This window comes from Microcaecilia unicolor, chromosome 3 (assembly GCF_901765095.1).
Source record: "Microcaecilia unicolor chromosome 3, aMicUni1.1, whole genome shotgun sequence".
In the NCBI taxonomy this organism is placed as follows: domain Eukaryota; kingdom Metazoa; phylum Chordata; class Amphibia; order Gymnophiona; family Siphonopidae; genus Microcaecilia; species Microcaecilia unicolor.
The window spans coordinates 327,620,954-327,646,769 of NC_044033.1; the positions used below are offsets into that span (position 1 = coordinate 327,620,954).

A 25,816-nucleotide genomic window follows, 5' to 3' on the forward strand; every position below is an offset into this window, starting at 1 on the left:
TAGTCTTTTTGGTACCCACAGTGATTAAAGAATCAACTGCCAGAATACAGAATGCCTCCCGTTCCGCATCAGGGAGCGGATTGAGACGCGCCATGGCCCCGGCCACGCGTAACCCTGCTTCAGGTGTGTCCCACTGTGCCGAAATAAGCACTTTCATTGCTTCATGAATGAAAAAAGTCCTGGGGGGGGCCTTTTGGTCCCAGACATAATCGCAGGGGCAACTGCTGCAGGCAAATCGCTATCCAGAACAGAAATGTTCAGAACTTCCAAAGCCCACACTATCAGAGCCTGCAGCTCTTCCTGACAGAACAAACGCGCTGCCGTGGGATCATCCCCTCCCCCAGAGGCTAACTCACCCTCTTCCAAGGAGTCTGAGTGATCCAAATGAGAAACCCCTGAGAATTGTCCATCATCCACAGCAGAGCCTACTGAGCGAGCATCTAGGGCCCGTGACTCAAAACGTGGGCGTTGGCTAGTAATGGGAGGAGAGATTTCCAACTCCTCCTGGTTAGCCACCGCGGGGGCTCTCCCAGACCTTTTAAGAACGGCTTTCTGCATTAAAAGCACAAAATCTGAGGAAAACTGTGTATCATCGGCCTCTAACCCTGTCTGCCCCTCTTGGGAAAGAGAAACTGCTGCAGAGACACCAAGTCCCCCTGCCATGGTCTCCCCCGAACCTCTAGGTCACGAGGGCAGGAACTCAAAATGGTGTGGGAAGAGCCCAGGCCTCTGAGCAGCCGCGCGGGACGTAAGGTGCGATGCCTCTGCCCCACTGTGAAACTTTTCCGCGGCATTATCTCCCGCAAACAACGCCTCCACTGGCCGGCGGGAACAAACGGCAGGAGAAGAGACTACAGATGACGGCACTAGCAGCGCTCTGTGAAATGGCGCCAAAATAATCCGGCGCCGAACGGGAAAAGGCAGGACCAGAGGAGCCCTTACTGGAGCTGCCGACTCCCGAGTCCTGACGCAAACGGTCCCGCTGCTCCGAACCCCGCTCCTCCAATAGAGAATCGCTAGGGCAGGCTGTGCACGTTCCTGACGCTGCTCTCCGGCTCCCACACCGGGAGCAGTGTTTAACTACCTCAGAGGGAGTCGCTATGCTCTCTAAGAAGTATCACAGTTTCCCCCCTCCTATGCCAAAAACGAGGACGGATTGCCGAACTCTCCTGGCTAGAACGAAGCCTTTCTTTCTGTGAGTGCTAGCAAACAAAACAATGCAGGTTCCTCTTCTCTTATTTTTTTTTTTTAACTCACGTGAAACTTCAAGTGAGGGCTCCAAAAGGAGGGGGAAAGGGGGAGTAAGGGAGGGACCTGGCCCCACCAGGTGTACCCTGCTCACTACTGCAGTAAGTCCTCAACCACTTAGGGAAAACTCAACTCTGCCCGAGGGAACGGGTGAGGAGTCAATTCCAGAGCTGCAGAGCTATGTCCTTCCACCTCCTAGAGAGAATACTGAGGTTTTGGTGGCTGCACATGCCCATATATGTTAAACCTCGGAGTTCACTCTATCTCCACCTGCTAGCAGAGGGACATAACCCACCAATCTCTGGGTTGATCTGTGGGACGCTATGGAACACTGCATTAGACTGATACCTAATCTGATTACACAAGTAATTTCACTCATGGACAGATGTATCTGTCAACCAGCAGGTGGACACAGAGAACTGACCACTGAGCTAGGACATCTCTCTCTTGGCAGCCAGTTCAGCCACCTCAGTATTTACGTAGACAAGTAGTAAGGAGCAACTCCAACCATGTACCTACACTGAACAATTCCCCATAGGGATTGCCAAAATCTCTGTCTTCTACATCCTGCATCTCATCCAGGAGGCACCTTCCAGGGAACGCTGGATCCAACACCAGAGGCATCAACTTCTGGAGCCCGCTAAGTAGCCTGGAAAGCACAGCAAGGATAGCAGAAAAGTCAAACCATTCTCACAACCAAGGCCCCACTAATCCTGGGCTATTAAGAATAGGGCAAACCCATGAAGAAAACCACTTGTGGTTATCCCCACACAGAGGGACAGACTATAGCCCATCTGAATAGGATTTGTGAAGGTAGCTGGCAGCAATGGTTTGAGGCAACTCCCACTCCAAGACCCTCTAGGAGGAGAAGGAATGAGACCCCCTTCCCCCACAATTGACTCCCTCAGACTTAAAATCCAGCCCAACAGTATGGGGACTGGGTGGAGTTCCTCGTAAGAGACTTTCACCCCCCCCCCCCCCCCCATAAAACAAAACCCACAAGAGGGAGGCCTTATTTCGCTCATGGCTGGCAATGTCAGCTATCTACCTCGGCCCCTAATGGGCTGGGGGTGTCACAAAGGTATAAAGGGCTTTGCTGTTAACTTGTGAAACCACTTGGGGGTGCTAACCATCACCCAAGGCTCACTCTGTAGACAAAAAAAGGAGGGATAGAGAGAGGATACTCCACACTAGCATATGGGGGCAAGAATATCTAGCTAGGAGCAACTCCCTGTTTCCAGAAGGAATAAACCCCTGCCAGTGCAAGGGCATCAGAAGAGTGGAATCCTCTATTCTCTGGGCCTCACTTCTACTTCCCTTCTAAGACTATGTTTTCACTGGGCCCATATGTAGCTAGGGAGTTAGGGGGAGCACCCTCCGAAAAATACCTTCAAGCCCCAACATCCAGAGAGCGGAGCTACCTGCCTGCTCTTCCCCACTATTTGGATTCAGCAGCACAGGCAAAAAGGCATGGCCACCATTCTATGCACAGAGAAAAAGCAGTCAGAGAGAGCATGAACCACTGAGATGCTAATGCAGTCTGACGAACAGCCCACCACCAGAGCACTTTCCACAACCACAACTCCTAGTTCACAGATGCAAACACCCACATACCATGGCGCCGAAAAGGCCAGCCCACTGCCACCAACCTAACAGTCCAGTCCCTCCAACATTGAAGATTCAGAGGCTCTCCCTGAAAACTATAGTTCTGTGAGCCAAAGCAGCCCCTGTGCGGCCTCAGCTACCACTGGATAAGACAACTACTTATGATCTTTTACTTCTCATTTGTTTTTAAATCTGGGCTATATCAACACCCCAAGGACATGAGAGGGGTAGAATAGGAGGTCCCCTTGGACATATACTCACCCCGCCCCTGACCTGAGCTCATGGCCCATCCAAATATAACTCCCAAAAGCTGGGAATGATACACCAAAGCTCCAGCAGCATGACTCAAGGAAGAGGAGAGGGGTGCCCTTTAACCCCAACTAGCAGAGGCCCCAAGGGACCTTAGCTTGCAAAGCCACACCGAGCTAAGACCAATGGGTTGAGGCTCAGGAAGGAGATCTGCCCACCAAACTCCAGCAGGGGAAAGGTCCATGGACCAATCCCTGCATGGACGTCCAGGCAGGATCTTACTATGAGGGTGCAATCAGTGGCCCACGTCCCTGGGAGTCAGACCCTCTTTCAACATCCTGCTGCACCATCTGCTGTAGGCAGACAAATACTGACAAGTTCCAGGGTTGTGTCACTCCTTATACTGACGATGTCAATGAATTGTTAGTGTTGGATAAGAAAATACAGTTTTCATAACATTTGTAACTAAATAAGGTCAGTTATTAATGGTGCTGAACAAGATTCTTGCAAATCCTGCAGAAATGAATACAGCAAAAAATATATTTGCAACATTCTGTGTTCCTAGACATCTGTACACATCCACACTGCATTCTCATGCATAGCACAAGATTCCAAGTTTTATTTGAATTTGATATATTGCACCTCAGGAGGCCCATCAGGGCAGTTTATATCAATTATAATTATTTAAAAAAGACAAAGAAACTACAATGCTGGACCGGATAGAGAAAAGTAGAAAAAAAAGAGGGGGGAATAGAAATGGAGGGAATATTCATAATAGATTCATCAGACACAGTGCACCAATCTAACTGGCAATAGCAACTAAAAAATGAAGATCAATGAGAAAAGGCATCTGTGAAAAGGAAAGTTTTCAACCCAGTTTTAAATTTATTAAGCAAAGAGTCAAGGCAGAAGTGCAAAGGGAGAGTGTTCCAATGGGAGGGTCCATTAACACTAAAGATTTAGAGCAATGGTGTTGAAAGCAGACATGTTGAAAGGAAGGTACAACAAAAGTTATATTTGATGATCAAAAGAATCTTGATGGTGTGTAAGGTATTAAGAGACGTGATAAGTATAGGGGAGATCCAGAGTGATGTATCCAGACGTTGTTGCAATCACAGAGACATGGCTCAATGGTTCCCATGAATGGGGATGCAAACATACCAGGCTATAATCTATTTAGGAAGGATAGAGAGGGTCATAAAGGTGGAGGAGTAGCTCTATATTGGAGAAATGATATCACAGCAACCGAAATGACAGGGACCTGGGGTAAGGAAGAGCGATATGGATCACCTTAAAAAGAGATGATAGAACCTCTGTCCACATGGGTGTTGTCTACAGACCTCCAACACAATTGGAACAATTAGATAGAGACCTAATCGCAGATATTCAAAAGTTGGGAAAGAAGAGAGAGGTGCTGTTGCTGGGAGATTTCAATCTGCCGGATGTAGATTGGAAGGTTCCGTCTGCAGAATCGGAAAGAAGTAGAGAGGTGTGGATGCTTTCCAAAGTGCTCTGCTCAGACAAATGGTCATGGAACCCGCGAGGGAGGAAGTGACGCTGGATCTGGTGCTCACAAATGCAGATAGCATGTCAAATGTCCGAGTGGGTGCCCACCTGAGCGGCAGTGACCATCAAACGGTTTGGTTTGATATGACGGCTGAAGAGGAGGGTGGCCACTCAAAACTCAAAGTCCTGGATTTCAAGCATGCTGACTTTAGTAAAATGGGGGAATACCTAATGAAGGAGCTGATGGGCTAGGAGGACGAACGAGAAGTGAAAGGACAGTGGTTCAGGCTGAAAGAAGCTATAAATAGGGCCACAACCTTTATGTAAAGAAAGTAATAAAGCAAGAGAAAAAGGAAACTGCTATGGTTCTCCAAGCAAGTGGCTGAGAAAATAAAGGCTAAAGAGTTTGCGTTCCAGAAATACAAAAAAACTCAAGACGAGGAACACGGGGAGGCATACCGGATGATACTGAAAAAAGCCAAGAGAGAGGTACGTTTGGCGAAAGCGCAAGCGGAAGAACAAATGGCTAGAAAGGTAAGGAGGGGTGACAAAATTTCTTCAGGTATATTAGTGAAAGGAGAATGACTAAAAAGGGAATTGTAAGACTAAAAGATACTGCAAACCGCTATGTAGATAATGATGAAGAAAAGGCAAATTTGCTAAATAGATACTTTTGTTCTGTTTTACTGAAGAAAATCCGGGAGAAGGACCACGATGGACTGGCAAAAGTTCATTTGAGAATGGAGTGGATTTAGCACCGTTCCGGAAGAGAGTGTGTATCAACAACTAGAAAAACTAAAGGTGGACAAAGCCATGGGACCGGAGTGGGATCCACCCCAGGATATTGAGGGAGCTCAGAGAGGTTCTGGCAGGTCCTCTTAAAGATTTGTTTAATAAATCCTTAGAAATGGGAGAGGTTCCGAGGGATTGGAGAACGGCGGATGTGGTCCCTCTTCACAAAAGTGGTGATAGGGAAGAAGCTGGAAACTACAGGCCGGTAAGCCTCACTTCGATTATTGGAAAAGTAATGGAAGTGATGCTGAAGGAAAGGATAGTGAATTTCCTGGAAGAAAATGAGTTGCAAGATTCGAAACAACATGGTTTTACCAAAGGGAAATCGTGCCAAACGAATCTCATTGAATTCTTTGATTGGGTGACCGGAGAATTGAATCGGGGACGTGCTATAGACGTAATCTACTTAGATTTCAGTAAGGCTTTTGACACGGTTCCCCACAGGAGGCTCTTAAATAAACTGGATGGGCTGAAGATAGGACCCAAAGTGGTGAACTGGATTAGGAACTGGTTGACGGACAGGCGCCAGAGGGTGGTGGTGAATGGAGTTCGCTCGGAGGAGGGAAAAGTGAGTAGTGGAGTATCTCAGGGATCGGTGCTGGGGCCGATTCTGGTCAATATATTTGTGAGTGACATTGCCGAAGGGTTAGAAGGTAAAGTTTGCCTATTTGCGGATGATACTAAGATTTGTAACACAGTAGACACCCCAGAGGGAGTGGAAAACATGAAAAAGGATCTAAAAAAGCTAGAAGAATGGTCTAAGGTTTGGCATTAAAATTCAATGCGAAGAAATGCAAAGTGATGCACTTAGGGAGTAGAATCCAAGAGAGGCGTATGTGTTAGGCGGTGAGTCTGCTAGGTACGGATGGGGAGAGGGATCTTGGGGTCATAGTATCTGAGGATCTGAAGGTGGATGAAACAGTGTGACAAGGCGGTGGCCGTAGCTAGGAGGTTACTAGGCTGTATAGAGAGAGGTGTGACCACCAGAAGAAAGAGGTTGATGCCCCTGTACAAGTCGTTGGTGAGGCCCCACCTGGAGTATTGTGTTCAGTTTTGGAGGGCCGTATCTTGCTAAGGATGTAAAAAGAATTGAAGCGGTGCAAAGAAAAGCTACGAGGATGGTATGGGATTTGCGTTACAAGACGTATGAGGAGAGACTTGCGGACCTGAACATCTATACCCTGGAGGAAAGAAGAAACAGGGGTGATATGATACAGACGTTCAAATATTGGAAAGGTATTAATCCGCAAACAAACCTTTTCCGGAGATGGGAAGGCAGTAGAACAAAGAGGGCATGAAATGAGACTGAAGGGGGGCAGACCTCAAAAAGAATGTCAGGAAGTATTTTTTCATGGAGAGGGTGGTGGATGCTTGGAATGCCCTCCCGCGGGAGGTGGTGGAGATGAAAACGGTAACAGAATTCAAACATGCGTGGGATAACAAAGGAATCCTGTGCAGAAGGAAGGGATCCTCAGGAGCTTAGCCTAGAATGGGTGGCAAAGCTGGTGGTTGGGAGGCGGGGCTAGTGCTGGGCAGACTTATTCGGTCTGTGCTAGGGCTGTGGTTGGGAGGCGGGACTAGTGCTGGGCAGACTTATACGGTCTGTGCCGGGGCTGGTGGTTGGGCGGCGGGGATAGTGTTGGGCAGACTTATACGGTCTGTGCCAGAGCCGGTGGTGGGAGGCAGGGATAGTGCTGGGCAGACTTATATGGTCTGTGCCAGAGCTGGTGGTGGGAGGCAGGGATAGTGCTGGACAGACTTATACGGTCTGTGCACTGAAGAGGACAGTACCAATAAAAAAGTAGCACATATGAATTTATCTTCTTGGGCAGACTGGATGGACCATGCGGGTCTTTTTCTGCCGTCATCTACTATGTTTACTATGTATCTTATAGGTCAGAAGGAGTATTTTCTAAATATCATCTAGAGTCATTCACACAAAATGTAATCTATTGTGTTCTGAAACAGAAAAAGCTTTGCTTGCAAATTCCTGTCTCTTCTAAGGACTCTGAGATCTTAGGTGACTTATTCCATCTCCCTGTTTTTAAAATGCGAGGCATTCCATCTCTTTAAGCCAATTTTCTGCCACCTTGTGCCTGCCAGAAAAATCATCTTGACGTGAAAAAATATCGTGGGCAACATAATGAAGCTGAGTGTCCATGTCTGAGTGTGTGTGCAATGCTAACAAGCTTCACTATGGCCCCGATGCTCAAAAGTAAACACGGGTGCTAGAGGCCATTAGTGCCATACTAGTGTCCACATTTACCTGCGCAGAACATTTAGAGGCCTGGAGTGCTTAAACAAATGAGCTTGCAGACAAACAATGCAAGTAGCATGCTAATGTAGTCAAGCTCCTGCTAATGAAGTCATTTTATATTCCTCCTCAATGCTCACAAAAGAACAACAAAAACAAAACTGCCTTACCACGGCAAAAAAATGCCAGGTCGGAACAGGAATTAGGATATTGGAAGAGAGGATTTCTCATGCTTCTCTCATGAATCCTTCTACAAGATCTGCCAGTTTTGATTGCTTTTGGAAGCAGAAGGAAGCCCGTGCAAGCCCTTAAGCACTGGTCATGAGAAACAGCACACGCAAGCGAAAGCACACATTGGGGTCTGTTTCCTGCATCTAAATTTAAAGTGGCCATGCTATTAAAATAAAAATGTAAACACCCGAAGTGAACACACACATTTGTGTCAGTTTCCTGCATCTAAATTTAAGCACCCAAGCTAAAAAAAATTAATTAATTAAAAACACGTATATTTAACCTCAGAAAACAGGCGCCAAAGTATGCTTCACATTCAGGTTTTACCAGGCACAAAGGAGCAGAACTTATCACGGAACTCATCTGCGCACGTGTCAAGCACAATCCTCCTGCCGAACTCCCTGATGTTCAATGCTGTGAGCACACCTATATTTGCCTCTCAATAGCACTGAGCATTAGGGCGTTGTTGTTCTGCACTGCTCCAGCAGTATTTTTATGGTGCTGTTTTGAGCATCAGGGACTATTGTAGGCCCATGAAAACCAATCACCTGCTAAATGGAGCAAAAAAAAAATTTTTTTTAAGGACAATGGAACAACTAAGAATTTTGTACTTTACTGACAGTCCTCTCTTAGCTTAAGTACAAATAAAAGCAGGTCTAAAATCAGTTACTGTATATGAATACTTCTCACTGACTCTTCGGACTGCTAAAGCAATAAAATTCCAGTTTTATGTTTATGATTCTGCAGAAGACAAAAGTAAGTATCAGCCATCTATGTACACGAGAACAAGGTTTTCATGATAAAGTACACTAAAATATCTCTAGCACACAACATCATACTCTCTTACAGCAAAAATTTGTACTATTAACCAGGGACACTCGATGGGGTGGGCAGCAACTACTAGGAAATAGTCTTAACTACTTTCCCTAGTGGTTGCTGCCCACCTCATCAACGTTTGTCCTGTCAATTTATCAATATGTCTGGATCTGGGGTGATTGTTAGTATCTTTCCTTTCGTTGTCATCAACAGCAGATGAATCCATTAACTGATGGATTGTATCCACCTATCAGCAGGTGGAGACAGAGAACACTGAAAGCACATGGTGTTCCCGGACGCCCAGTCCCCCTCTGCATTCAGTATATCTCTATCTCCCAGCAGGTGTGGACGTCGCTTTCTCAGCTCCTAGATTTCTACCTGGGGTGGCTCCTGTGCTTTGCCAGTAGAGCAGGGGGTGTTGTGGCTGGTGGTGCCCACTTTAAAGGCACACAAAAAAGTGGCACAGTGAGAGGCGGTGGCGGGGATAGTGCTGGGCAGACTTATACGGTCTGTGCCAGAGCCGATGGTAGGAGGCGGGGATAGTGCTGGGCAGACTTGTACAGTCTGTGCCCTGAAAAAGACAGGTACAAATCAAGGTAAGGTATACACAAAAAAGTGGCACATTTCTTGGGCAGACTGGATGGACCATGCAGGTCTTTTCTGCCGTCATCTACTGTGTTTAAAGATATACTTGGTTTTCCCTGTCCCTGCCTTACCCCATTCCCCCTCCTCCCGGAGTTCCTCTGTGGCTGCCTGCCTCTAACTTTCCTCACAGTAAAAAAAAAAAAAATCTGAGGCTTTCTCCAGATCTCCTGGTTCGGTGCAGCTTGACCGAATCTCGTTTGACTTGGTCTCCTGAGGTAAGAGTGGTACCCAGCTCCTCCAAGGAGGTTCCGCTGACAGCGCTCTATGCGGGGTAAGTTTTGGCGCGAAGGAGCCATTTTGTTTTCTGTATTTGCTGGCAGCTGAAGGGGTTAAGCGCTGCTCCCACTGTGGGAAACGCTGATCAGCAGCTGGACTTTGCAGCACATGCTGCCTAGATACTAATGCTGGCACGAACATGGCGGGCAGCGATTCTTCACGCCTGGCAGAGTTGGGCAGCAGGCGCTATCTTGGAGGTGCCGCGTGACTCGACCCTCGCGGTTGTGGGGGGGGGGGGTGTTCTGAGTGCAGGGGATGCCTCGTTTCGCGGTTTCTACTGGAGCTATTGCCTCCACTTCCCCCAATGTGGGGCGGTTGTACAGGGTGAGTTTTTCTCCCATGAATTTGTGCTGCTGATGGCATAAGGCTTTTATGTTAAAAAGAGCACTGCCTGAGGCTCCTGACAATTCCTTTCGGACTGGGTTGCCTCCAGTTCTTGACAGCCCAGCGTCTGCTGGAGACTTTATTTCTTCCCCCGAGCTTTTGGCTGACGCTAAGCGTAGACGAGTGAATACCCCATCTGAGAGGGACTCTTCACTATATTCTCCACCGTGGTCTAGATTCAGGGAGTCTGAGGGGTCTGGCAGGCCCTCACGGACTGATGATCCACATGAGGGTAGCTGCTTGCCACAGGAGTTGGATGACCCTAAAGCGGTTCGGATTTTCCACCGCGACGAGCTGCCAACTCTCATTCTGATGCCTTACAGGCTCTTTGTATCGAAGAGCCTGATGAGGGCGCTGCCGCTTCTATTAATCCTAGGATGGCTAGTACTCAGAAGCCTTCTCAGGCTTTTCCCGTGCATGCTTCCATCCAAGAGCTTATTTCAGCTCAATGGTCTGACCCTGATGGTCCCTTGAAGGTGGCCAGGGTTATGTGTCACCTTTACCCTTTGAGTGAAAGTCAGCTGGCCCTCTTTGGGATGCCTAAAGTGGATGCGTTAGTCACGGCTGTGACTAAAAAGACTACTCTCCTGGAGGAGGGAGGGGTCGCTTTGAAAAATATTCAGGACCGATGGCTGGAATCCGTGCTGAAGCGGTCCTTTGAAATCTCGGGCCTTTCCTTACGGGCGGCTATTTGCAGCTCCTATGCAGCCTGGGCCTGCCTTTCCTGGTTGCATCAGGCGGTTGAGCAGCCCGCCGATGGAGGGGGGTTCCCTTGCTGAGGTCGGCCCGCGTATGCAGTCTGCCCTGTCTTTTTTGGCTGATGCCCTTTATGATCTGGTCAGAGCTTCGGCTAGGCAGATATCGGTGGCGGTTGCTGCCCGCCGCATTCTTTGGCTCCGGCATTGGGCGGCTGACATGGCCTCTAAACAGACTGGTGATGTTACCCTTTCGGGGCCTTCTTTTATTTGGGGAAGATTTGGAGAAGACTGTAAGGACCTAGGGGACTCTAAGTCCCAACGGTTGCCAGAGGATAGGCCGAGGCCTTCTTCCAAAAGTCCTTCTTTTCCCTCTTCTTCCAGGCCCGTTTTCCGCGAAGTTCGCAGGTATCGCCCAGGACGCTCTGCGGGGTTTGGTCAACGTACCCGTTTCCAGGAGAGGAAATCCTTTCGTTCAGACAAACGAGCTGCGGCGTCCGGGCAACGTCCAGGAGTTCAGGGGCATCCTGCACAATGATGGGGCGCCAATCCACTCGTCGGTTCCCGCAGTAGGGGGTCGTATCTCCCTCTCTCTTGAGGGGTGGACCAAGATTACTTCGGATCAGTGGGTCCTGGACCTGATCAGAGAAGGTTACTGACTAGAATTCGCTGCCCCGGTGGGAGACGCGTTTTTGGAATCTCGAGGCGGCACTGCCATAAAGCGGCCGGTGGTAAACGAGACTTTGCAGGTGTTGCTGAAGCTCGGAGCGGTGGTTCCGGTTCCTCCCGCCGAACGCAGTGCCTCGAAAAATCGGGTCATTCAGACCTATCCTCGACTTACGCAGAGTCAACAAGGCCTTAGGAGTGCGATACATCCGCTTAGAAACCCTGCGCTCCGTCATTGCAGCAGTACAGCCAGGAGAGTTTCTCAAGTCTCTGGACCTCAAGGAAGTGTATTTGCATATTCCCATATGGCCACCGCATCAGCGGTTTCTCCGGTTTGCAGTCTTGAGCCAACATTTCCAGTTTTGCGCCTTGCCTTTCGGCCTGGCACCTGCCCCCTGCCCCTCGGGTTTTTCCAAGGTGATGGTAGTGGTGGCTGCCTTTCTCAGGCGAGAGGGTATCAGAGTTCACCTTTATCTCGACGACTGGCTCATCAGAGTGGATTCAGCAGACGAAAGCCGACTTGCCACACCCAGAGGTTGTTACAGTTCTTCTGACTCTGGGCTGGGTAGTCAATATGCCCAAAAGTCACCTGGCCCCCTCTCAGTCTCTCGAGTATTTAGGTTCCGGTTCAACACGGCTTTGGGGTTTGTTTTTCTTCCCGACAACAGGCGTCTCAAGCTTCAGAATCAGGTTCGCCTGCTCATGCAGATGCCTCGCCCTCAAGCTTGGGACTTTGTTCAGCTCCTGGGATCGATGACAGCCACCACAGAGATGGTTCCCTGGGCGAGAGCTCACATGAGGCCGCTGCAGCTTGCTCTGCTTCAACAATGGTCTCCGATTTCCCAGGAATACCAACGCAGACTAAGGTGGCTTCCTGCAGCCCAGCACAGTATGAATTGGTGGCTCTCCGACAGCATGCTGCGGCAGGGGATGCCACTGGCTCTTCCTTTTTGGTGTCTGGTGATAACAGATGCCAGCCTTTTGGGCTGGGGAGCTCATTGCCGGGGACACTATGCTCAGGGTCTGTGGTCCACCGCGGAAGCGGGATGGTCCATCAATCGCTTGGAACTGAGAGCGATATTCCAGGCTCTTCTGGCCTTCCACAGGACACTGAAGGGTCTTCCTGTCCAAGTTCTGTCGGACAACACGACAGCAGTGGCCTACATCAATCGTCAGGGCGGCACTCAGTGCAAGGCCCCAGCTGCAAAGGCGTCTCAGATCTGCGTCTGGACCGAGCGCCACCTAGAGCTGCTGTCCGCGGCCCACATAGCCGGTCAGAGCAACGTACAAGCCAATTTCCTCAGCAGACATCAATCGACCCGGAGGAATGGGAACTGGCAGAAGGAGTTTTTCTTCAGATTTGTGCCAACTAGGGGACTCCCAGGCTTCGACCTCATGGCATCAAGCGTAAACACCAAAGTCCCTCGCTTTTTCAGCAGGAGAGATCCTCGCTCGGCGGGGTTGGATGCCCTGGCTCAACCTTGGCCCTCGGACCTCCTGTTTGTGTTCCCTCCTTGGCCCTTGATAGGGCGAGTACTACTTTGGATTTGCCTACACCGAGGAGTGGTGATTCTCATCGCCCCGGATTGGACAAGGCATCCGTGGTACGTGGATCTCCGGCGGATGCTGGTGGGCGCGCCTCTTCCTTTGCCTCGGGTTCCGAACTTGTTAGTTCAGGGTCCGGTGACTATGGAAGATCCTTGCCGCTTTGGTCTTACAGCCTGGCTCTTGAGAGGGCGCAATTGAGGGACAAGGGCTATTCTAATAAGGTTATTGCCACGTTCTTGCGGGCTTGCACACGGTCTACCTCTGTGACTTATGCTCGGATCTGGCGCACTTTTGAGGCGTGGTGTACTCCAAAGTCTATCTCGCCGACTCTGGCGACAGTCTCGCTTTTTGCTGGACTTTTTGCAGGATGGGCTAGAAAAGGGCCTGGCCTACAATTCCCTTCGCGTTCAACTGGCAGCGTTGGCCTGCTTCTAGGGGAAAGTCTCCGGCTTGTCCCTTGCTGCACATCCGGATTTTGTCCTTTCTGGTCACCCTGTGCGACTTGGAACCTGGGGCTCGTGTTGAAGGCGCTCCAGCCATCTCCATTTGAGGCTCTTAAACGGGCTTCTGAGAAGGATGTGACATTCTAAGACAGTTTTTTTTAGTGGAAATGACATCAGCAAGAAGAGTGTCTGAGCTTCAGGCTCTTTCCTGTCGGGATCCTTTTCTACAGATCTTGGAATCCGGGGTAACTGTTCGTTCGGTGCATTCCTTTCTGCTTAAGGTGGTTTCAGCTTTTCACCTGAACCAGCCTATTTTATTCCTTCCTTTTGTAAGGAGGAGTTTCCGGACTCCTTTGGGCAATTGCGCCTTTTGGATGTCCGTAGGGCCATGTGGCAATATCTGCAGATGTCAAATGAGTTTAGGAATTCAGATCATTTATTTCTTCTGTTGGCAAGTCCCCAATGGGGGTTTCTGGCGTCGAAGGCCACTATAGCCCGCTGGCTTAAGGAACTCATTTTTTCTGCTTATCTGCTTTCAGGGCGGTCGCCGCCTGAAGCGTTTAAAGCGCACTCTACGAGGGCAATGTCCTCTTCTTAGGCTATAACGGGTGTCTTTTCTCTTCAACAGATCTGTCGTGTGGCTACCTGGGCTTCTCAGCTCTCGTTTGTGCAGCATTACAGGCTGGATGTGGCAGCGCGGCAGGATGCGGATTTTGGAGCGCAAGTGCTTGCTCGCGGAATTGCCTGTTCCCACCCTACTTACGGAGTGCTTTGGTACATCCCATCAGTTAATGGATTCATCTGCTGTTGATGACAAGGAAGGGAAAATTAGGTTCTTACCTTAATAATTTTCTTTCCTTTAGTCACAGCAGATGAATCCATGATCCCTCCCTGTCTGACATTAGTTTTTGTACAGATGTTGCATACACACATTGTGCCTCATTAGGAGTACTTGAAGACAAGCTATCGGAGTTACTACATGTTGTTTTTATTGCAGGAGGTTGATAACGTCCCTCTTTTGTTTGGTTACTGCTCCGGTTCTGGGGCGTTTGTTCTCTGTGAGGAAAGTTTATGTTATTTTGCCTTTCTTATTCACTCTGCTTTGGAAATTTCATATACTGAAGGCAGAGGGGGGCTGGGTGTCAGGAACACCACATGCTTTCAGTGTTCTCCATCTTCACCTGCTGGTAGGCGGATACAACCCATCAGTTAATGGATTCATCAGCTGTGACTAAAGGAAAGAAAATTATCAAGGTAAGAACCTAATTTTCCCATCTAAAAATTACCTTTTTTTCTAACAGTTTTATTATAATTTTAATACTTTCATAAACCACTGGGATATCTGTTTAAGCCTAGTGGTATAGAAAATTTTAACGAACAATAAACCATACTAGCTTGAAACACTCCCATACAGAGTAAGCCACAAAGTGGGTAACTATATCTGAATATTCATTCTAATTTATCTGGACACATTTTCTTCTGAATATGCAGTTAGAATTATCTGGACTATTTTATCCAAATAACTTTAAGCCAGCTATTTGTGAAAACCCATGTGTACATATAACTAAAGTAAGATATTTAGCCTTCCAATGCCAACCCTGCCTATCTGAGTAACTTCATGTGGACAAAGTTACCAAGGGGAGAAGGTTAATATTTAAAGGGCCTCATTTATGTAGGTAAAAGAATTTTACGAGCATACATTCATTTAACAAACATGGATATTGGTATCTTACAGGCATCAATAGCTTAATACTGAGAATACTGAAGGCAACAAAATGTTTTTTGAGTTCTCATCCATCTGTCTTTACCTGGCGTGTTGTTGCTCACAGTAGTTGTGGTACTGGGCAACACGGGTGTGAGAACAGGTGGAGCAATCCCAGCAGCCATATCCAGAAGAGGCTGGATAATTTCACTCTTGAACACATTGTTCTTCTGCCACAAATTTAGCACTCTGACAACTTTACTCTAGTGAAAAAAAAAGGAGGGGGGGGGAGAAGGAGCAGAATGTTAAAAACCAATTTGTCAGACCTAATATACAATATGCAACACCACTGTTCACTCATCCTCCCCCAGCCTCTCCACAAAAGGAGAAGACAAAGCATTGTTTCTCATCTGTAGCAGATATTTTCCACAGACAGCAGGACTAATCAGGTACACAAATGATGTCATTGCACCCTGCCAGGACAGAACTGCTCTCCCACACCCTCATGATCAAAAGCAAACGCCGGCGCTAGAGGCTGTTAGCGCTATACTAGCACCGGCGTTTGCTACCGCCCCATGACTAGAGCCCTCGAGCGTGTGAAACAACGCGCTTGAGGGCTCTTACCGCAAGTAGCATGCAAATACGTGCTAAACAGGGCTTAACGCATTCATCCCCAATAATCAGCGACCAGAGCCCCAAAGACTGGGTCGCTGGCTGCAACAAACCCTACGCCCCCTCCGAGCTGGCGTTAGGGTTTGCAGATCATTGGGGAGGAATTGTGAGCCCTGTCCAGCAGGCCCCCATTCCCCCCAACAACGCAAAGCACACCCCCCCCCAATGACAGAGCCCCCTCCCGACGATCCCACCCCCCACCCCCCCCCAGGTTCAGGGAGGGCTGGAGATCCTACACACCATATAAGGGAGTTTGGGAGAAACTCCCTTATATGGTGTGTAGCCCCGCCCAGCGCATCCCAGGATACACTGGGCAGGGCTGGGCGCCGCCATTTTGTGGCGTCAAAGGAAGAGGAGGGAGGCAGGCTGCGTCCCTCCTCCAACTAAGGTATTTCATTTTTATTTTTTATTTTTGTTACATTTGTACCCCGCGCTTTCCCACTCATGGCAGGCTCAATGCGGCTTACATGGGACAATGGAGGGTTAAGTGAGTTGCCCAGAGTCACAAGGAGCTGCCTGTGCCTGAAGTGGGAATCGAACTCAGTTCCTCAGTTCCCCAGGACCAAAGTCCACCACCCTAACCACTAGGCCACTCCTCCAGGAAGGGGGACCGGGAGAGGGTTCGGGGTTATTTTTACCAAAGATTCGGCGGCAGACAACTCTGGGAGTTGGGGCGGGCTAGAGATCCGCCCACCCCTGTCGCTCATTGGGAGGGGGAGGGGGGTTGACCGGCGGCGGCGGCCACCAGGGAGTCTTTTTCTGGAGGTTTGGGGGTGGGGCTGGAGACCCACAGGATCTCCAGCCCTCCCTGAACCTGGGGGGGGGGGGTGGGAGAATCGTCCAGGGGGTTGGGGGACCAGAGGTCCGCTGTACCTCACGCCACTGTTGCTCGAGGCAGGGGTAGTCAGGGCCTGGTGGTCCCATGGACCTCCAGCCCCTGTGTTTGACAGGTTTGGGATTTTGACAGCCCAGACCTGTCAAACAAGTGCGGGAGGATTGTGCTGAGCACATGCTCGGCACAATTTGCCCGCACTTCTACCCCATGATCAGAGATAATTGTGCTGCTTAAATCTGCATGCATTATCTCTGATCATCAATGCGGTAAAGCCCCACGATGTTCCAGTGCTAGTTTAGAGCGCTGTTTGGAACAGCGCAGGGCTTTTGATCATCAAACGCCTGCCAGAGATCAGAACTAAAAGTAAAGTTATGAGCATGTGTTGCTTTTCAGGCACACAGCAGTCTCCTCAGTGCCCAAGGCTCTGTTACTCAGAAGAAAATGTGGATACTAGAGGCCATTAGCGCCGCACTAGTGCCCGTGTTTGCCGGTACACAATGTTCAGAGGTCCCTACTGCGGCAAATAACGAGCTCACTCCAGATAAGCTCCATTTTCTATTCAATGCAATCCTCAAAGAATAGCACCCTGAAGGGCGCCCTTAGCCAGCTCAAAGCTGGCGTTAGGTTATTTGAAGAGAGGATCCATGGTTTGCAGAGAAGACAGTGGTGAGGGCGGGGGTTGTCGCGTACGGTTCTTGAGTCAGCTGGATCACTGGAAGTGCCAAGAGCCAGGGAGCTGCAAGACATGGAGAAGCAGCTGGAAATCAAGCACAAGTACGAGAGGCAACTTGGTCATAACAGGAATATCAGGATTCGCCTCGGAGCCCTGTGGGTGGGGCACAGAACCCACCTCAAAACAAAACATGCTTTGCTCGAAGTTCTCTGCCTGCTGTAGTCACTTCCTGCAGCATGAACAGAGACTCCCCGCTTTCACCTTCTCCCCCCACATCGGACTTTTTAAGCATCCTCCTCCACTGTACGGAGGGGGTGGGGGATCTGGATTAAAAAAAAAAGTGGCGGATTTGAACAGAAAGTTACAAGAGAAGTCTTGTGTGCATGTGCTGGGCACGTGTCCCACCCCCCACCCTCCTTGCTTCCAAATGCTTAGCACTAACAGCACGCGTAAAATTTGCACTCTATTAGCACTGAGAATTGGGAATTTCTTTTTTAGGGCTGGAATAGTGGTATTTTCCAGCACCAGAGTTTTGAGCATCCAGCCCTCAGTCACTTCCACAGTTCAAGAAGGAATGCAACTCTTAAGAAGGTGGGAGGAACTGTGTGCCTGATCAATCCTGTCATCTATGGAAAACGTCTGTTACAGCTGAGAAAAAATATATTTTTCAGTCTACAAGCAGGACTGAATCAGAGAAGAGGAGTAACCTAATGGTTAGTGAAGTGGGTTGAAATGCAGGGGAACTGGGTTCAATTCCCACTGCAGCTCCTTGGGGCCCCAGGCAAGCCAGTTAACACCCCATTGCCCTACTAAAAAATAACAAACTGTACCTGTACACCTCCTTGGGTGAATCTCTTCATAAAGGAGGTTAATAAATCCCAATAAATAAATAAACTTAGATTGTAAGCCCACTAGGGAGAGAAAGTACTGTCTAGATGGAATTGCCTTACAGCAACGTAAAAAGAGTGAAATAAACTTGAAACTATACATTGTGTAGAGCACTGTGTATCTAGTAGCGCCATAGAAATGATAAGCAGTAGTAGTATTAATCACGCACACAAGTGGACAACTTCCAAGCTCAGAACTGCTCATTTAGATGGAAAGGATCCGGAAAAAGCTTAGTCATAAAGAAGGATGTGAGCACTGATAAAGTTACAAAGACAAGCAAATCTCAATCAAATGCACTAACTGTAGATTGGTCCAAGTAGGGCAGTAAAGTGAAACTATGAAGCAAGGAATAAGTAGCTGCATTCCATATAATGTTCAGTGAAGCAATTTTCAAAAAACCCACAACAGCTGTAGTGGCTCTAATTTGATTAGGTTTTGTGGCCATCAGTTTGGCTTCCAATATTATACTAGACAGAATGATTGGGAATACCCAGGCACCAGGTACACACAAGCCAGGCTCATGATAACTTCTGCTAATAAAGATGGAAGCTGAAAAGCTGCTCAACATTCAGACACTTCATGGACAGAGAGAATGATGGCAGCTCTGCTGAACCTGCTATTCTGTATAAAACTGCAAGAACAAAGTTCTCTTTCAACTATTCCAAAACACCCAGACAGCAGTGCTAGTGAACACAAAACAGTTCTTTATGTATTTCCTTTTGTGCACTCCTTTCCTCTGATATTACTAACTGTTAACACTTTAGGTACCGTTTTCTTTTCCTACATAAGGTAATTATTTTGCTATTTAAAGGATCATTGATTTGATATACCACCTTTCTTTAGTACAACCAAAGCAGTTTACATTTATTAGAAACAGAGGTACTTTTTCGGCCCCTAGTGGACTCACAAAGCGAAAGATACATACCTGTAGCAGGTATTCTCCGAGGACAGCAGACTGATTCTTCTCACGACTGGGTGACGTCCACGGTAGCCCCCTCCAACCGAAAGAGTTTCACAGCAAACTCAAAAAAGTCTCGCGGGAGGTCCCGCGCACAGGGCACGCCCACCACACATGAGCGGCCATCTTCCCGCCCGTGCGTGACCGCTCCCACTCAGTTAAAGAAAATAACAAAGAAAAGAAAACAACAACTCCAAAAGGGAGGAGGGAGGGTTGGTGAGAACAATCAGCCTGCTGTCCTCGGAGAACACCTGCTACAGGTATGTATCTTCGATTTCTCCGAGGACAAGCAGGCTGCGTGTTCTCACGACTGGGGTATCCCTAGCTCCCAAGCTCACTCAAAACAACAAAGAGGGTCAATTGGGCCTCGCAACGGTGAGGACATAACAAAAACTGACCTACGAAGAACAACTAACTGAGAGTGCAGCCTGAACAAAATAAAACTGGGCCTAGGGGGGTGGAGTTGGATTCTAAACCCCGAACAGATTCTGCAGCACCGACTGCCCAAACCGACTGTCGCATCGGGTATCCTGCTGGAGGCAGTAATGAGATGTGAATGTGTGGACTGATGACCACGTCGCAGCCTTGCAAATCTCTTCAATAGTGGCTGACTTCAAGTGGGCCACTGATACCACCATGGCTCTAACACTATGAGCCGTGACATGACCCTCAAGAGCCAGCCCAGCCTGGGCATGTGAAGGAAATGCAATCTGCCAGCCAATTGGAGATGGTGCGTTTCCAGACAGCAACCCCCTTCCTATTGGGGTCAAAAGAAACAAACATTTCGGCGGATTGTCTGTGGGGGCTTGAAAGCTCCAGGTAGAAAGCCAATGCTCTCTTGCAGTCCAATGTGTGCAACTGACGTTCAACAGGACGGGTATGAGGACGAGGAAAGAATGTTGGCAAGACAACTAACTGGTTCAGATGGAACTCCGACACCACCTACGGCAAGAACTTAGGGTGCGTGCGGAGGACTACTCTGTTATGATGAAATTTGGTATAGGGAGCATGGGCTACCAAGGCTTGAAGCTCACTGACCCTACGAGCTGAAGTAACTGCCACCAAGAAAATGACCTTTCAGGTCAAGTACTTCAGATGGCAAGAATCCAGTGGCTCAAAAGGAGGTTTCATCAGCTGGGTGAAGACGATGTTGAGATCCCATGACAACGTAGGAGGCTTGACAGGGGGCTTTGACAAAAGCAAACCTCTCATGAAGTGAACAACTAAAGGCTGTCCAGAGATAGGCTTACCCTCTACACGATAATGAAAAGCGCTAATTGCACTAAAATGAATTCTTACGGAGTTGGTTTTGAGACCAGACTCCGATAAGTGTAGAAGGTATTCAAGCAGGGTCTGTGTAGGACAAGAGCGAGGATCTAAGTCCTTGCTGTCACACCAGACGGCAAACCTCCTCCACTTGAAAAAGTAACTCTTCTTAGTGAAATCTTTCCTGGAAGCAAGCAAGGCTCGGGAGACACCCTCAGAAAGACCCAAGGCGGCGAAATCTACGCCCTCAACATCCAGGCCATGAGGGCCAGAGCCTGGAGGTTGGAATGCAGAAGCGCCCCCTCGTTCTGAGTGATGAGGATGGAAAAACATTCCAATCTCCACGGTTCTTCGGAAGACAACTCCAGAAGAAGGGGGAACCAGATCTGAGGGGGCCAAAAGGGCGCGATCAGAATCATGGTGCCCCAGTCTTGCTTGAGTTTCAGCAAAGTCTTCCCCACCAAAGGTATGGGAGGATACGCATACAGAAGGCCAGTCCCCCAATGCAGGAGGAAGGCGTCCGACGCTAGCCTGTCGTGGGCCTGTAGCCTGGAACAGAATTGAGGCAGCTTGTGGTTGGTCTGCGTGGCGAAAAGATCCACCGAGAGGGAGCCCCACTCCCGGAAGATGTTGCGTACCACACTCGAATTGAGCAACTACTCGTGCAGTTGCATAAGTCTACTCAGCTTGTCGACCAGACTGTTGTTTACGCCAGCCAGGTACGTGGCCTGGAGGAGCATGCCGTGCCGGCGAACCCAATCCCACATTCCGATTGGTTCCTGACAAAAGGGGCGAGATCCGGTGCCCCCCTGCTTGTTGATGTAGTACATTGCAACCTGATTGTCTGTCCGAATTTGGATAACTTGAAAGGACAGCCAATCTCTGAAAGCCTTGAGCGCGTTCCAGACCGCTCTCAACTCCAGGAGGTTGATCTGCAGACCTGATTCTGGAGGGACCACAGTCCTTGAGTGTGAAGCCCATCGACATGGGCTCCCCACCACAGGAGAGATGCATCCGTCGTCAGCACATTTTGCGGCTGAGGAATTTGGAAAGGACGTCCCAACGTCAAATTGGACTGAATTGTCCACCAGTGGAGTGGAATTGCGGAAACTGGTGGGCAGTCAGATTGCATCCTCTAGATTCCCCGCAGCCAGATACCAATGGAAATCTAGGGTCCATTGAGCTGATCTCATGTGAAGACGAGCCATGGGAGTCACATGAAATGTAGAGGCCATATGACCCAGGAGTCTCAACATCTGCCGAGCTGTGATCTGTTGAGACGCTCTTGCCCGGGAAGCAAGGGACAGAATATTCTGCGCTCTCGCCTTGGGGAGATAGGCACGAGCCATCTGTGAATTCAGCAGAGCTCCAATGAATTTGAGTGACTGGACTGGGCGGAGATGGGACTTTGGGTAATTTATCACAAACCCCAGTAGCTCCAGAAGTTGAACAGTCACCTGCATGGACTGAAGAGCTCCCGCCTCCGAGGTGTTCTTCACCAGCCAATCGTCAAGATAAGGGAATACATAAACTCCCAGCTTGCGCAGCGACGCCGCAACCACCACCAGGCATTTTGTGAACACCCGTGGAGCAGAAGCGAGCCCAAAGGGCAGCACACAATACTGGAAATGCTGTGTTCCCAGACGGAATCGCAGATACTGTCTGTGAGCTGGCAGTATCGGGATGTGAGTATAAGCATCCTTTAAATCCAGGGAGCATAGCCAGTCATTTTTCTGAATCAGGGGAAGAAGGGTGCCCATGGAAAGCATTCTGAACTTTTCTCGGACCAGATACAGTGGGGGAAATAAGTATTTGATCCCTTGCTGATTTTGTAAGTTTGCCCACTGACAAAGACATGAGCAGCCCATAATTGAAGGGTAGGTTATTGGTAACAGTGAGAGATAGCACATCACAAATTAAATCCGGAAAATCACATTGTGGAAAGTATATGAATTTATTTGCATTCTGCAGAGGGAAATAAGTATTTAATCCCTCTGGCAAACAAGACCTAATACTTGGTGGCAAAACCCTTGTTGGCAAGCACAGCGGACAGACGTCTTCTGTAGTTGATGATGAGGTTTGCACACATGTCAGGAGGAATTTTGGTCCACTCCTCTTTGCAGATCATCTCTAAATCATTAAGAGTTCTGGGCTGTCGCTTGGCAACTCGCAGCTTCAGCTCCCTCCATAAGTTTTCAATGGGATTAAGGTCTGGTGACTGGCTAGGCCACTCCATGACCCTAATGTGCTTCTTCCTGAGCCACTCCTTTGTTGCCTGGCTGTATGTTTTGGGTCATTGTCGTGCTGGAAGACCCAGCCACGACCCATTTTAAGGCCCTGGCGGAGGGAAGGAGGTTGTCACTCAGAATTGTACGGTACATGGCCCCATCCATTCTCCCATTGATGCGGTGAAGTAGTCCTGTGCCCTTAGCAGAGAAACACCCCCAAAACATAACATTTCCACCTCCATGCTTGACAGTGGGGACGGTGTTCTTTGGGTCATAGGCAGCATTTCTCTTCCTCCAAACACGGCGAGTTGAGTTCATGCCAAAGAGCTCAATTTTTGTCTCATCTGACCACAGCACCTTCTCCCAATCACTCTCGGCATCATCCAGGTGTTCACTGGCAAACTTCAGACGGGCCGTCACATGTGCCTTCCGGAGCAGGGGGACCTTGCGGGCACTGCAGGATTGCAATCCGTTATGTCGTAATGTGTTACCAATGGTTTTCGTGGTGACAGTGGTCCCAGCTGCCTTGAGATCATTGACAAGTTCCCCCCTTGTAGTTGTAGGCTGATTTCTAACCTTCCTCATGATCAAGGATACCCCACGAGGTGAGATTTTGCGTGGAGCCCCAGATCTTTGTCGATTGACAGTCATTTTGTACTTCTTCCATTTTCTTACTATGGCACCAACAGTTGTCTCCTTCTCGCCCAGCGTCTTACTGATGGTTTTGTAGCCCATTCCAGCCTTGTGCAGGTGTATGATCTTGTCCCTGACATCCTTAGACAGCTCCTTGCTCTTGGCCATTTTGTAGAGGTTAGAGTCTGACTGATTCACTGAGTCTGTGGACAGGTGTCTTTCATACAGGTGACCATTGCCGACAGCTGTCTGTCATGCAGGTAACGAGTTGATTTGGAGCATCTACCTGGTCTGTAGGGGCCAGATCTCTACTGGTTGGTGGGGGATCAAATACTTATTTCCCTCTGCAGAATGCAAATAAATTCATATACTTTCCACAATGTGATTTTCCGGATTTAATTTGTGATGTGCTATCTCTCACTGTTACCAATAACCTACCCTTCAATTATGGGCTGCTCATGTCTTTGTCAGTGGGCAAACTTACAAAATCAGCAAGGGATCAAATACTTATTTCCCCCACTGTATTTGTTCAGGCCCCTTGGGTCTAGGATGGGACGCATCCCCCCTGTTTTCTTTTCCACAAGGAAGTACCTGGAATAGAATCCCAGCCCTTCTTGCCCGGGTGGTACGGGCTCGACCACATTGGCGCTGAGAAGGGAGGAGAGTTACTCTGCAAGTATCTGCCTGTGGTGGAAGCTGAAAGACTGAGCTCCCGGTGAACAATTTAGTGGAATGGAGATCCAATTGAGGGCGTACCCGCACCGCACTATTTGGAGAACCCACTGGTCGGAGGTTACGAGAGGCCACCTTTGGTGAAAAAATTTTAACCTCCCCCCAACCGGTAGATCTTCCGGCACGGGGACTTTTAAGGCAGATATGCTCGCCCGGATCCAGTCAAAAGCCCGTACCCTGCTTCTGCTGGGGAGCTGCAGGGGCCTGCTTGGTCGCACGCTGTTGACGCGAACGAGTGTGCTGGGGCTGAGCCTGGGAATGCTGACAGGAAGGAGGATTGTACCTATGCTTAGTATAAGCGTAAGAAGCAGTCTTCTTTCCCCTGAAAAATCGTCTACCTGAAGAGGTAGATGCTGAAGGCGCCAGGTGGGAGAGGTTGTCGAAGGCGGTTTCCCTCTGGTGAAGCTGTTTGACCAACTGCTCGATCTTCTCGCCAAAAATATTATCCCCCCTGCAAGGGACATCCGCCAGCCGCTGCTGGGTCCGGTTGTCCAGGTCAGAGGCGCGCAGCCATTAGAGTCTGCGTATCTGGATGCAACATCACAAGTGTCATAAATACCCCTGGACAGGTATTTGCGACATGCCTTCAGCTGCCTGACCACCTCCTGAAAAGGCCTGGACTGCTCCGGAGGAAGCTTGTCAACCAGGTCCGCCAGTTGCCGCACATTATTTCGCATGTGAATGCTCGTGTAGAGCTGGTAAGACTGGATCTTGGTCACGAGCATGGAGGAATGATAGGCCTTCCTCCCAAAAGAGTCCAGAGTGCGAGACTCACGCCCCAGGGGCGCCGAGGTGGTATCCCTCAAACTCTTGGCTCTCTTGAGAGCAGAATCCACCACCGCAGAGTCGTGTGGCAACTAAGTCCTCATCAACTCTGGGTCGCTGTGCATTCTACACTGGGACTCGGCGTTATCTCTCGAACTCTGTGCTCTCTTGAGAGCAGAGTCCACGACCGCCAAGTCATGAGGCAATTGAGGCCGCATCAACTCTGGGTCTGAGTGGATTCTGTATTGGGACTCCGCTTTCTTGGGGATGGTGGGGTTAGATAAGGGCTTCAACCAGTTCCGAAGCAGTGTCTCCTTTAGGACATTGTGCAACGGTACCGTGGAAGACTCTCTAGGTAGTGATGGATAGTTGAGGACCTCGAGCATCTCAGTCCTCGGCTCATCCACAGTAACCACGGGAAAGGGAATGCTCACAGACATATCCCTAACAAAAGAGGCAAAGGAAAGGCTCTCCGGTGGCGAAAGCTTCCTTTCCGGTGAAGGAGTGAGGTCGGAGGGAAGACAACAGGACTCCTCGTAAGAGAAATATCTGGGGTCCTCCTCCTCCCCCCACGAGGCCTCCTCCTCGGTGTCATGAGCTCCCTGACTTCAGTCCGAAACCAGGCCCGTCTCAACTCAGAGGAACCTCGTCCTCGATGATGACGAGGTGGACTCCCATGCCGGCGGGGACAAAGCTCCCTCAATCGACGTCGACGGAGAGTCCACCTAAGTGGCGGCCGAATCCGATGCCGCAAGCAGTACCGGTGTCGGCGACCGCATCATAGGGCCAGGGCCAGCCGGCGTTTCCATCATATTTGTGAGTGACATTGTCAAAGAGTAAGAAGGTAAGGTTTGATTTTTTTTGTAGATATCATCAAGATCTGCAACAAATTGAACACCCCGGAGCGAGTAGACAATGTGAAAAGCTATCTGCAAAAGTTAGAAGAATGATCTAATGTTTGGCAGTTAAAAATTTAATGTATAGAAATGTAGAGTGACACACTTGGGGAGTATAAATCCAAGGGAAGAAAGAGGCTGATATGCACAGACAAGGAGAGAGACCTTGGGGTGATAGGATCTGATGATCATAAGGAAATGAAACAGTGT

The 25,816-nt window shown here is 49.1% G+C and overlaps 1 protein-coding gene across 1 annotated transcript in view; it reads right to left on the reverse strand.

Moving 5' to 3' along the window:
• Positions 1-25,816, reverse strand: part of SCAF8 (SR-related CTD associated factor 8) — a 1,046,706-nt gene that overhangs the window by 833,025 nt on the left and 187,865 nt on the right. Inside the window, 1 exon segment of the mRNA XM_030198392.1 lies at positions 15,167-15,323. Coding sequence (XP_030054252.1) covers positions 15,167-15,323 — 157 coding nt within the window.